We start from the raw sequence: 13640 nt of genomic DNA, 5'->3' as shown, positions 1-13640 counted from the left end.
AGATGCCTTCTCCTACCTACATAGACCCCTTCCACTCTCAAGAAATATATTTTAAAACCCATATTCTGCATATAGGAGAAAAATGGTTGTCTTTCTGGGTATGGCTTATTTCATTTAACATGGTGATTTCCAGTCTTCTCACTTTTCTGGGAATGTCATAATTTTATTAATTTATTTTTACTGCTGAATAAAATGTGTGAGTTTATCCATTGACCCACTGATTGGCATCTAGGCTGACTCCCTATTTTGACCACTGTGAATCATGACGCAACAAATACAAGTTCCCAAATATCCCTGCTGTGTTGACTGTACTCAGGATTGCTACAGCTGGACATGTGACAGACCCTCCAATCTGGCTGCATTCATTTTTTAAAAAAATATTTATTTTATTCACTTATTTATTTAATGTAAGTACACTGTAGCTGTCTTCAGACACTCCAGAAGAGAGCATCAGATTTCGTTATGGATGGTTGTGAGCTACCATGTGGTTGCTGGGATTTGAACTCAGGACCTTTGGAAAAGCAATCGGTGCTCTTAACCACTGAGCCATCTCACCAGCCCTGGCTGCATTCATTTATATTCCCACCAGAAGTGTACAGGGGCTCTGCTAGGGAGTTATGGAGCACTACTTTAATCCCAGCACTAGGAAGGCAGAGGCAGCCAGATTCTGTGAGTTCAAGGCCAGCCTGGTCTACAGAGAGCAAGTTCCGGCAGCCAGGGCTACACAAAGAAACCCACTCCATCTCAAAAAAGAAAAGAATTGTACAGGGGCTCTTCAGCACTTGTTATTTTGTTTCTTATTGTTATTGTTGTTTTTTGGATTTTTTTTTTAATGATAGACAATGATTGGAGGAAGCTGAACTCTAAATGTTAATTTACTTTGCGTTTTATTCATGTCTAAGGATGCTGAACATTTTGAAATGCATTTACTGGCCATTTGTTTTTCTTCCTTTGAGAATTATCCAATTTATTTCTTCATTAAATGAGTTGGCTTTTTTGTAAGTCCTATTAGGTTATGTTTGGTGTTTTGGAGAGGAGTGGGTGTCACAGCATGCATATGGAGGTCAGAGGTCAGTTGTGGGAGTTGGGTTGCTTCTTTCTTCATGTAGGATAGGTGGCCAGCACCTTACCCACTGAGCCACCTTGCTGGCTTGTCGTTTTTACTTCTTTATAGATTCTGGAGATTGACCTAACAGATGTGAGGCAGGCAGGGCTTTTCCTACTCTGTAGGTTGTTTCTTCACTCTGTTCATTGCTTCCTTTGCCTTGCTTAAGCATTTTAATTTCAGATCTTGCATTGTCAGTTCTTGCAATTATTTCTGAGTTAATTGGGGTCATTTTCAGAGAGTCCTTCCTATATTCTGATAATTTCCTTTAGTAGTTTCTGGTCTTATACATATATGTTTAATCCACTTTTTAAAAAAGATTTATTTATTTATTGAATGTATGTGAGTACATTGCAGCTGTCTTCAGACACAGAAGAAAAGGGCATCTGTAATGGTAGAGATGGTTGTGAGCCACCATGTGTAGTTGGGAATTGACTTCAGGTCCTCAGAGCAGTCAGAGCTCTTAACTGTTGAGCCATCTCTCCAGTTCTGATTCATTTTTAAAAGTTGGTTTGAGTATAGGGTGAGATATGGATCAAGTTTTATTCTTCTGCAGATCAATATCCACTTTCCCGGCACATTTATTGAGCAAACTCTTTCCTCTCATATATATTTTTGAACCTTTGTTATGTTGGCTGGAACCATATGGGTATATTTCTGGGTCCTCTATAGAAATCCACTGATTTTCATGTCTGGTTTTGTGCCGTATAGTTTTGTTACTGTGGTCTATGGTATATTTTTAACTCAGAGATTGCAGTACTTCCAGAACCAAGATTTCTACTAAGACTGTTTTGGCTTTTTGTTGTTTCTGTTGTTCTTTCTTGTGGTCTTATACTGATTTTAGGATTGCTCTTTCAGACTCTCTAAAGAATGTCACTGGAATTTTTTTTTATAAGGATTGCACTGACAAGCCTTTTTATAATATTAGTTCTAGGGGCTAGTGAGATGGCTCAGTGGTTAAGAGCACTGGCTGTTCTTCTGAAGGTTCAAATTCCAACAACCACATGGTGGCTCACAACCATCCATGAGATCTGACTTGAAGACAGCTACAGTGTACTTACATATAATGATAAATAAATCTTTAAAAAAATATTGATTCTGCTACCCTATCAGCATAGGGGATTTTCCTGTCTTGAGTCTTCAAATTCTTTCCTCTTGTGTTGTAAAATTTTCATCGCAATGTTCTATCCTTAAGTTTATTCCTAGAAACTTTATGTTTTGTTTGTTTGTTTATATTTATGTGTATGACTGCTTTGTCTGTACCACATGCATGCCTGGTGCCTGAGGAAGTGATGTGGGTGCTAGGAAATCAAACCCTGGGTACTTCGCAAGAACAAGAGCTCCCCTCTGGGAGTTGGTGCTTTTCTTACAGCTTTCACATTGTTTCTTTATTTTATAGTCTTGGTTTTAGTGGTATTCAGACATACATGAAAACAAAACCATCATGTACATAAAAATAAACAACTGAAAAATTAAAAGACAGACATGCAGAGGCAGGTAGAGCTCTTGAGTTTGAGGCCAGCCCGGTCTACAGAGTGAGTTCTAGGACAGCTAGGGCTACACAGAGAAACCCTATGTCAAAAAAATAAATAAATAAATAAATAAATAAAAAGAAAGGAAAAAAGAACAAACCCAAAATAAACAAAGAAGAAAGGTGAGAAGAGTAGAGGAGGGGAGGGGAGGGGAGAGGAGGGGAAGGGAGGGGAGGAGAGAAGGGAAAAGGGAGGGGAGAGGAGAGGGGAGGGGAGAAGAGAAGAGAAGAGACGAGACGAGACGAGACGAGAAGAGACAAGAAGAGAAGAGAAGAGAAGAGAAGAGAAGAGAAGAGAAGAGAAGAGAAGAGAAGAGAAGAGAAGAGATTTATTCTAGGCTCCTGTCTGCAAGCATTACCAAGTATCATTAACAGTGTCAGGGATTGGTTCTTGCCCATGGGATGGGTCTCAACTTGGGCCAGTTATTGGTTGGCCATTCTCTCAGTCTCTGTTCCATCTTTGTGCCTGCACTTTGTTTCATATCACCCACTGCCAGGAGTCTCAGCTAGAGTCATCCTCATAGACTCCTGGATCCCAGGTCTCTCGTATGTCCTAGAGGTGCCCCCACCCTCAGGCTGTCAATTTCCATTTATTCTCCTTGTCCTCTCTCCTCATCTCTCCCCATACCTGGTCCTCTAAGAGGCTCCACCCAGCATCTAAATGAAATGGATGCAGAGACCCTCAGCCAAACATTGGACAGAGCTTGGGGAGTCTTATGGAAGAGTGTGGGGGGGGGGGAGAATTGAGGGACATAGAGGGGATAGGAACTCCATAAAAAGACCAACAGAGTCAACCAACCTAAGTCCTGGGGGCTCCCAGAGACTGAATCACCAACCAAAGGACATACATGGTGGTCCTTACCCCCTACATACACACACACACACACACACACACACACACACACACACACACCCCACTGCTCTACCACAAGTGTGGTTGGAATTACCTTTTTTTTCCACATAAGAATTCCAGAGACAGTTATCATTTTTTAATAAGTAAATAACCGTTATAACTATAAATAAATAACCATAAATAACCATTTTAAAACTATACTAATTTAGCATATTGTGAAGGATGGGCGCTGTGAGCCACTGCATGTGTGGAGTCTGAGGATAACCTGCAGGGATCAGCTTGCCCTGCTATGTACCATGTGGGGGATCCAGGGCTGAACTCAGGTTGTCAGGCTTGGCAGCAAAGTGCTTCTGCTTACCTCGCCATCCTGCCAGCCCTAGACTGGGAAGTTTTTATTACAAGGAAATCTGGGGACACAATTTTCAGTACTCTTAAAATAATTTCTAAAATGATTCTCAGAATAAATACTAAATGACTTGGGTTGTCCCTAAATGTTTTCCTTGCTAAAAATAATACCAATTAGGATTAAGACTGACATTTTTTTCTACCTGGATATGAATATATTCCTTTATTAACAATACCTAAGAATCGTGTAGACTCAAGTGGTTCAAAACTTACATGTATATATTTATAGAGAGAATATACAGAAAAAGACTGAATATGTTAATGATTATCTGAATAGTGGATTTCTAAGTAACTTTGGTTTCTTTTATATAATCTGTATTTTGTATATTTTTCTATAAGAACATGTTAGCTTTAGAATAAAAAGGACTTTATCCATTTATTCTACTACATATATACTAGTAAGTTCTGTCCAAGGAGATGTGAAGAAACCTGACTTACCGAGCAGCAGTGCAAAGGACAGTGCTGTGTCCACCTTTCCTCTCGTGCTTCTTTATTTAGCTTTTTATTATCAGTAGTTTTAGCTGTAAAATGGTGGGGCGATGCACGGGTTCCAGTCTGTCAGAAGAATCCACTGTGGGAGCTGTGCTCAGCACGCAGACTTTTGGGTTTTTTATGTTTTTTTGTTTTTTACTCAGTTGTGTGTTTTTTATGCATACAGATAATCTCAGGAATGGTTTCCAGCCTCTTGTAAAACTTGTTACTTTCACAAGCAAAATATCTGCCTGTCACACAAGCATCTGCAATTGCCTATCTTAATGTATAGCACACCTTAAAGAGCACATTTTCGCATGCACTTATTCAGTACATTATTTTAAGTAATGAAACTTGTTTGTATCAGGGACTTTAGAGTAAAGAAAAACATTAAGAATAAGTACAAAAAGATTCTGAATTTACAATAGAAACACCCTTGCCCAGATTTGTTGTCGTTGTTAATGAGATTTATCCTTTGATTTCTCTTTCTCCTTTTTTTTCTGTTTTTCTTCTGCTTGTTTTTCTAAATAGTCTTTAAGAAGATGGTCCAGCTGTGGTTCACACTGGCTTGCATGCTGCAATCCGTCTTCCCTTCCTGAAAAGATACAGAACACGGGAATCGTTCCTTACCAAAAGGGGCTTCCACATTACTGTCCCCTCTGGCATCTCCCAAGGGGCCATGGGCCCAGTGATTCCTTACAAATCGCCCCTGAGTCAGTTTTAATTGCATTTTTTTTTTACCTTCACAGTGTTGGATCACACGCCCCCATAGTCGATTTTTCCTCAAACAGGACAAACTTCCTACAATCAATAAGTGTCTCCTTCCTCTGGTCAAAGCAACGTTCATTCGTTTCTCTGAGTCAATGAACCCTACTTGTCTTGTCCTCACGCAGGACAGAATAGTGATTTCCTTCTCGGCACCCTGAAAGGCATCCACTGTGGACACCTGCACAGCTTTAACATCAGGATGGCCGACGTCCACAGCACTGAGTAAATTGCAAATCTGCAGACAAACAAACAGGGTCAGAAAATGCAGAAATCAGGAAAAACTCCATCTCTAAACTGGGCAGTTCAACCATTCAGGAGTAAATTCAGGAATATTTTTCTTTCTTTCTTATGACTCACATGGATTTAGGTAGAAAGTATCTAAAATTGGAAATGACAATATTATTTGTGATGAATAATCAAAAGTGATTAACCTATTGCAGGGATTTTACTGGTATATGCTAATTTGAGCAGATAAGTAGCTAATAATGAAAAATAAAAAATACTAAGAAAAGATTATAAAAATCTACTTAGCAACAACTGGCTTTTATGTACATTAATACCTGGTATCCATCCTTGATTGCCTGATGAGATATAATAATGCAAGAACATTTGGAAAAACAGTCTCAATCCATCTGTCCCCAGACACAAAGCATACACCACATTTTCCTCCTCTAATCTGTTTATTTGCATTTTTTCCCAACAGCTGTATACTGAATTTAATTAAACCTTGTTAGGTTTGCATTGAGTTATGCAGAAAAAATCCAGGCCAGAAAAATTCATCAGAATGTTCCTTTGTAAGTACATAGATGACAGTCCCCAAGATTTCAGGTACCAAGTGAACTACTGCAAGTGCAATACCAAACACTATAATGCAGAATGTGATATTTACTGTGTGACAAGTGCCATCCTACCCAGCACACACCTTGTACATCTGCGACTTGTATAATGTTATCACCCCAATCATGCAGCTCTCTACCCCACTTGCCATCAGTGATTGGATTAGCTTGAGGGTAAACGTGGCTTCTGCCACATTCACAAAGCTGTTTTCTCTCTCAACCTGGAGTAAGAAACAGATCCAAAATTATCTTCCCAGAAAGGCCATGGGAAGGCTGAGTAAAACCACACAAACAACAACAATAAAATCAAACCAAGATATTAAGTAGATTCCCATCACCACTGATGTCAGTCACCTGCTCTGCTCCCGTGACGTTATAGAAACACAGCGTGGGCAGCCACTCCAGTACAGGGCTTCTCTCTCTCTCGGAAATGCCATTCACTAGGCTTCCTTCATAAAACAGATCATTAGCTATGGCACTGATCGCAGGATGACAACGGTACTGGGTTCTTAACAGAACGGGTTTGTGGCCCTAAGAAAATTAAATGAAGAAAAACAAAAAATTAAAATATAGCTTTTCCTTTTATTCCAAGGGAAGGAGAAAACCTATTTAAAACATTTTAATGTTACATTATGCTCTGAGATAAACTACAAGAGAAAAACTACAGATAAATATTTTAAAAGAAATTATAAATCTGGGTGGTGGTACACACCTTTAATCCCAGAACTATGGATGCAAAGGCAGGTGGATCTCTGAGTGTGAGGTCAGCCTGTGTGGTCAGCAGTGGCCACACAACATAGTACCCAGTGATGTATATGACCACACTGGTGACTGCAGATCAAGCAATGCTGAGAGGGTGGTGGCAGCTGTGTCAGGGAGACAGGAACCTAATGTCCAGGGAACAGAAGGAAGCCTTCCCAGAAAGAAAACTAGAGGTCAACAGACCCAGGAGGGAAGGAGAACTTGGAAGTCATCATTTATTGAGTACAAAATTGCTATTTGGGATGACTTAAAAAACAAGAGTGTAGGGCTGGTGAGATGGCTCAGTGGGTAAAAAGCACTTGCCATCAAGCCTCTCTCTACCTGATAACTGACTCCTGTAAACTGTCCTCTGACCTCCACCCAAGTGTAGACACACACACACAAGACACACACACACAATTTTAAAGATGGTACATATATACAATAGTTTTATTCAGCTGTAAAGAAAATGAAATTAGGGGGCTGGAGAGATGGCTCACAGGTTAAGAGCACTGACTGCTCTCCCAGAGGTCCTGAATTCAATTCCCAGAAACCACATGGTGGCTCACAACCATCTGTAACGGGATCCCATGCCCTCTTCTGGTATGTCTGAAGACAGCTACAGTGTACTCACAATCATAAAATTAAAAAAAAAAATCTTTAAAAAAAATTCAATAGCTCATCCTAATACAGTGTTTCCCCTTTAAAAACGAAAAGAAAAAGAAATTATGTGATTTATATGAAAATGGATGGGACTGGAAATCAGAATGGCAGTGAAATCAGCCCAAACTCAGAAAGCCAAATCTTATACTTTTCCTCTCATATATGGAACTTACACACACACATGGACACGTGTGTGTGTGTGTGTCCACAGAGGACATGAAAGTAGAGACTCTCTGAAGGGAGGAGGAGGGTGACCAAAAGAGTGATGGAATACATATGTCAGGAAAGCAGAAGGCAGATACTAGGGAGAAAGCAGACCAACAGGAGAGGGAGAGGAGGGGAAGGTGAGCAATATAAACAAAGAGAATGGCATGTATGTGTGAATAGAAAAGTCACACTGAAACAATTTTTTGCATGTTAACAAAAAATAAATAAAAATTATAATAGATTATAATTCTATAAATTATAGAAAAAAATTTTTTAATTGGGAAAAAACCCTTAGCACTACCTAGCAATTGTTGGGTCCCCTGACTGTACGAAACGCCACTTCACTGCTCACCTTAAGTTGAACACTCATGGATAGTAAAAGTGATGTACACAGAGAAACAGCTCCATTTTTAAAGGCATATTAGAATAAAGAGAGTCTACTTGTCTTTAAGAAGAGTACTTTCTAAAGAACTCCACTATAAAATACTTAAGAACAAGAATCAGGGGCCACCTCTTCATCCTTCATCCACCCACACAGTCTACAGCCAGCGGTAACTTGAAGCATTTTAGAAGTACATGCCATTAAGCAAAGCCGATCAAAGAGAGTTTGTTCCAGTCCATTTTCATGAGCTGCATCAGAACCCTGAATTGTAGGAGGCAGCTGTTTGGGGTCTCCAACAAGAATTAGCTTTTCACACTGAAACCTAAAAAGAAACAATTCAGAAATTAATCTAAGCAAAGAGAAAAGATAAACAGACAGCATCCATTGTACGTTCCAAAATGTGTTCTCCAAATGCAAAGGCAGGACAAGTCCTCAGACCTAGCGGGGCTCAGTGGTGCTAACTAGCAAGCTGAAGGCTTTGAAAAGTTACCGCAGAGTCTTCGGGTTAGGAAGATGGCTCAGTGGTTAAAGTGCCTTCAAGAACTGAGCTCACATCCCTCTCACTCACAGAAAGCCAGGCACAGTGGCGGCAGCACAAATTCATAATGCCAGTGCCGGGCGCTTAGGGACAGGAGGACTCTAGGGACTCGCTGGCCAGTCTAGTGAAACAGTGAGCTCTGGATTCAGTGAGAGACACTGCCTCAAAAAACAAGGTGAAGGCGGCTGGAAAGCTGGCTCTGTGGTTAAGAGCACTTGCTCTTGCAGAGGACCCAGGCTCAAATGCCAGCACCCATAGGGCAACTCACAATGGTCCATAACTGCACTCCAGATGTAGGATGTGCATGACACACAGACACGAGCAAGACTCAAACACTGGAAATAAAATAAACAAACACATTTTTAAAATAACAAAAGGAAGAAAAGAATGTGAGGAGGTCGGAAGGAAGGCACGGGCTGTTTCCCTCTGTCCTGCACAGGCGCACACAGCTATCAGCACACATGGTCACAATGTGTTCAGAATACAGCACAACTGCATTACTCCCCGGTACTCAGTGTTCCTGCAAACCTGTCTTCTGGGAAGTGACCAAGCCGGCCTGACTGCCCAGTATCATCTCAGTAAAGGCTAAAACCTCACGCCCAGGGTCCCAGGCAAACCCTGACAACCGCGGAGGAGCAAGGTCTCGAGTCTCACTGTGGTGACTCTTCCCTAAGACATGACTTACTTTATTCTCCATGGTACTGGGGACGAAACTCAGGTAACACATTAAACATGTTTTATCCATTGACCTGTATCTCAGCCTCCAAAGATGTTTTAAAAGCACAACTTTCTAATGGTTATAACAGCTTAGTTTCTGGGGACAAATCTTCATTTTCAACATATTCTCTCATAAACTAAAAAATATTTTCAGAAGCTAAAGCATTCAAATCATACAAAAGAAAGGAAACTGAATAACACTGCCCAGTGGAGTAGAAACCATTAATCTAGCTGACAAATAAGGGGAATGCTATAATAGTTTATATATAAAGCCACCAGTAGTATGATAATAGTTTTAAAGACTGTGAGGTAAGTCCAATGGCTAAACTATGAGCTCACAAAATTTTGACATATTTACTTCAAAAAGTTTGTTATTTACAAAAGTAATGTTAGTAACTGAATTGCTAAAACTTCTGACATGTTTGCGGAGAGTCTGACTCAGGGAATGTCTGACATACTTGACTTGTGTGCACTGCTGGGAAGAGCCGTCCAGCGTACCTTGCAATGGGAAGAAGGGAGGCTGGCTCTGTCATCTGGCTGCACTCATCCAGCACAACCACGGGGAACTTAAGGTCATTCAGACACGGGAATGCGCAGGCTGCACAGGTAACGCCAACCACTCGGACCTTCAATAGAAAGAAACGGTGGTTTTGAGACAATATCTCACTCTATAGCCCATGCTTAGCCTCAAAATGCTTCTGCCTCAACCTCCCTTCTCAGTGTGGAGATTATAGTTGTTGAGTCATCTTGCCCAGGCAAACAGAAATATCACTAGCCAATGGCTATTAAAAGAAAACAACAAATTAATGGAGAACTTGAAGCCTAAGTCAGAAGACAAACCAAATGTATCTTGGTTCCTGCTACTCATAAATCAATTGTCAGTTTATTGCTACACTTCCATCACTCCCACATCTAAAGCTGCTGTATGCCAGCACTAGCAAGAACATATTCGCTGTGGCATTCCAACAGAAGGAACATTTTACGGCACAAGTGGCTCAGGAAGCATCAAGGATGACATGTCTTCCTGTATCTTCTAGGTGAGCCTGAATGAATGAACACATTTTATCAACTCTGACCTAAGTTCCCCACGAAGAACACAGAACATGCTAAGAAGCCATACTTTGCTTTACCCTGAACACTGTGGCTCTATGATTACTTAACAAGGCACCTGTCTAAAGCAGGGCATGCCTGTAATTCTAGTACTCAGGAGCTTGAGGCAAGAGAATCAGGAATTCCAGGGCAACGTGAGCAGAAAATAGACCTTCAAGTATACCTTTACCTTTAGTGTATTTAAATTGTGCAAATCTTAAGTAATATTTTAAAATACAATTGTGTTCTGGAAACTGTATCTGATAAAAGCAATTTTAGATGGAAAAGCTGAAATTTATAAATCAATAAACTTCTTTTTAAAAATTAAAGGATGAAGTTTTTCCATTAAAGAATTATATTACTTTAAGCTTTTGTTGTTGTTTGAGACAGGTTTCTCTATGGAGCTCTGACTGTACTAGACTCAGTCTACAGACCAGCCTGGGCTTAAAATCACAGAGACTCATTAGATTCGGCCTCCCATATATAGGGATTAAAGGCCTGTGCTCACATGACCAACCATTTTTACCTTTGAATTCATTATTATACTGCTGAGAGTCAAATAGTAGAAGACATTTTATTATTTACTGACTAGGAAGCAATAACTATAAAGCATTTTTTAAAAATTTATTATAAACTTTGGGCACCGAGCAGTGTCAAGTCTATCTGCTTTCCTGAACTGGACATTTGTTAGTGCATATTTTTAAAAAAGGGGTTTTGTTCTTGTTGTTGTTAATATACTTTCATTTGTGAATAGGTAATGATTATTAGAACTGGGTCCTCATTAGCAGCTGTTTTTTTTTTTTTTAAACTTTATCTGCATTTATTTCATGCTCAATTTATTCCCGAGCCATGAGTTTTTGTTTCTTAAGTTTCTTCTGGGCAACCTCCTCTTCTGGCATGTGTTTTGCAAATTGTATCTTGGGTACTCTAAGTTTCTGGGCTAATAGCCACTTATCATCAAGTATATATATCATGTGTATTCTTTTGTGATTGGGTTACCTCACTCAGGATGATGCCCTCCAGATCCATCCATTTGCCTACAAATTTCATAAATTCATTCTTTTTAATAGCTGAGTAGTATTCCATTGTGTAAATGTACCACATTTTCTGTATCCATTCTTCTGTTGAAGGACATCTGGGTTCTTTCCAGCTTCTGGCTATTATAAATAAGGCTGCTATGAACATAGTGGAGCATGTGTCCTTCTTACCAGTTGGAACATCTTCTGGATATATGCCCAGGAGAGGTATTGCTGGATCCTCCGGTAGTACTATGTCCAATTTTCTGAGGAACCGCCAGACTGATTTCCAGAGTGGTTGTACAAGCTTGCAATCCGACCAACAATGGAGGAGTGTTCCCCTTTCTCCACATCCTCGCCAGCATCTGCTGTCACCTGAGTTTTTGATTGTAGCCATTCTGACCGGTTCTTCACCACTTTTCTGTCCCTTGGGCACCACTTGCATAAGATGAAGCTTCTGAATTGTCCCCTTCACCAACAGGACAGTAATTCCTGTTATCGTCTGGGCACCTGGCTCCCAGTGCCGGAAATGAGTGGATTACCCTGGGCACAGACAGACCCTGAGAGCCCTGGCTTTTTTTTTAAAAGATGTATTTATTGTATTTATATGAGTACACTGTAGCTGTCTACAGACACCCCAGAAGAGGGCACCAGATTCCATTACAGATGGTTGTGAGCCACCATGTGATTGCTGGGAATTGAACTCAGGACCTCTGGAAGAGCAATCAGTGCTCTTAACCTCTGAGCCATCTCTCCAGCCCCCTGAGCCCTGGCTTTCTAGGATAGCATCAAAGACAAATTTTCACTCTGACATTTTACCCAGAATAAAATCGTTTTTTCTTTCTTTCTCCTAGAATACAACTAATTTTATGGATTTCACCAAGAATCTATTCAAAGCTCCCCACTTTCTTCTTCAAGCATCTATGTAAAGGGAGAAGAAAGAATGCTGCAGGCACAGTAATAAGATGTGTTCATCACTGTCAGGACAGTCAAGAGAATGACCCATGGTGAACAACGGTGAGCGGCTCCAGGAAAAAAAGGAGAGGGTCTTTTACCTCAGGTGCAGTTTGTTGCCAGAATTGTCCTTGGATGTGATTTCTTGCTTCTTGTGACATTTACATTCAATTTATAAGACATGTTTGCTGCTGGATGTCAGAACACAGCTATAGAACTCAATCGGGTCAGTGTTTCCTCAATCTAGATATGGCCTCTGCCTTGCTTTCATGTTTTCCCACATAAAATCTATAGTTATGCCAGGCAATTGTGTTTAAATTTGTCTGTCCTAAGACAGTTCTTAGAAAGGGCTGCTTTGTTAATTTTAGTATGTGCCTATTTATGTGTTTTTCTAATCATGCTTTTCTCAGCCCACACAGCCTTCCTTGGATCACTGCTTTCTTTGCTATATAAAGGTCCACTGAAACTCTCTCTAGGCCTACCCATTCTCTCAGGTCCTCAGATCCCAGGTCCAGCAGACAAGATCTGCACAGGTTGATGGAAGCCAAAAGTCACAGCTTGGAGAATGCTTGCAGCAAATACAACATGCAGTGGGTAGAGTTGGTAAGGACTCACAGAGCACACAACCTGTTGAATCTAAGATCATCCATCGCCACGGATGAAGAGCACCTGAGCAGAACATGCTCACGGGGAAGGAACTGATGCACTTTCACCTCACCTGCTTTAGCAGGACTCTGTTGGTTCCCAGCTTATGCTGCTCGATACTTTTTCTGACATAAACTCTTTCAATAGGAGTCAGTTCTTCCTTCAACAGTGCATTGAGTTCCTTCAATTGTTCACTTTCATTGTCTGAGCCAGCATGCAAGCTAAAATTGAGCAACAAGAAAAAATATTCCTTGTTAATTTCACGTATACAAGGAACAGAATGGATTGGACTTTGTTGTTGTTTGCTTGTTTTGGTTTGTTTTTGATTTATTATGTATACAGCGTTCTGCCTGCATGTATGCATACAGGCCAGAAGAGGGCACCAGATCTTATAGATATGGTTGTAAGTCACCATGTGGTTGCTGGGAATTGAACTTTTGGACTTCTAGAAGAACAGACCTCTGAGCCATCTCTCCAGCCCTTGTTTTGGTTTTTCTAAGTCAAGGTCTCACTGTCTAGTCCTGGCTGACCTGGAATTAGCCATGGAAATGAGGCTGGCCTTAAACTCAGAGACCAAATTGCTTCTGCCTCCCAAGGACCAGGATTACAGGCCCGGGCCACTCCGTGTGCTTTGGATTACCTGTTCTAAGTTAGCATTTCTATGTAGGTTTCCTAATTTAACTAAAAACTAAAGCTATCTCTTTCTCAAAGGCCAAATG

General features: G+C 40.5%; 1 protein-coding gene across 9 annotated transcripts in view; it reads right to left on the bottom strand.

Annotated features, from left to right (window-relative positions):
- Positions 1–3603: 3603 nt before the first annotated feature.
- Zgrf1 (zinc finger, GRF-type containing 1) overlaps positions 3604–13640 on the bottom strand; it is a 64628-nt gene continuing 54591 nt past the window's right edge. For 4 of the 9 annotated variants that reach the window (XM_017319726.2, XM_030252824.1, XM_030252825.1 and 1 more), the window contains 7 exons: positions 12995–13142; positions 9716–9843; positions 8092–8284; positions 6324–6500; positions 6056–6190; positions 5107–5368; positions 4027–4960 (listed from right to left, as the gene is read on the bottom strand). In XM_017319726.2, the coding sequence (XP_017175215.1) occupies positions 4824–4960; positions 5107–5368; positions 6056–6190; positions 6324–6500; positions 8092–8284; positions 9716–9843; positions 12995–13142 (1180 nt within the window). In that variant the 3' untranslated portion in view covers positions 4027–4823. Of the gene's footprint in view, positions 4961–5106; positions 5369–6055; positions 6191–6323; positions 6501–8091; positions 8285–9715; positions 9844–12994; positions 13143–13640 lie in introns of those variants that run through there. The other 5 variants (XM_017319725.2, NM_197997.2, XM_006502109.4 and 2 more) reach the window with 5 other exon arrangements.

The sequence above is a fragment of the Mus musculus genome, chromosome 3 (genome assembly GCF_000001635.26).
Source record: "Mus musculus strain C57BL/6J chromosome 3, GRCm38.p6 C57BL/6J".
In the NCBI taxonomy this organism is placed as follows: domain Eukaryota; kingdom Metazoa; phylum Chordata; class Mammalia; order Rodentia; family Muridae; genus Mus; species Mus musculus.
Note: the sequence above shows the minus strand (reverse complement) of the source record. Positions and strands in the feature narration are given on the sequence as shown.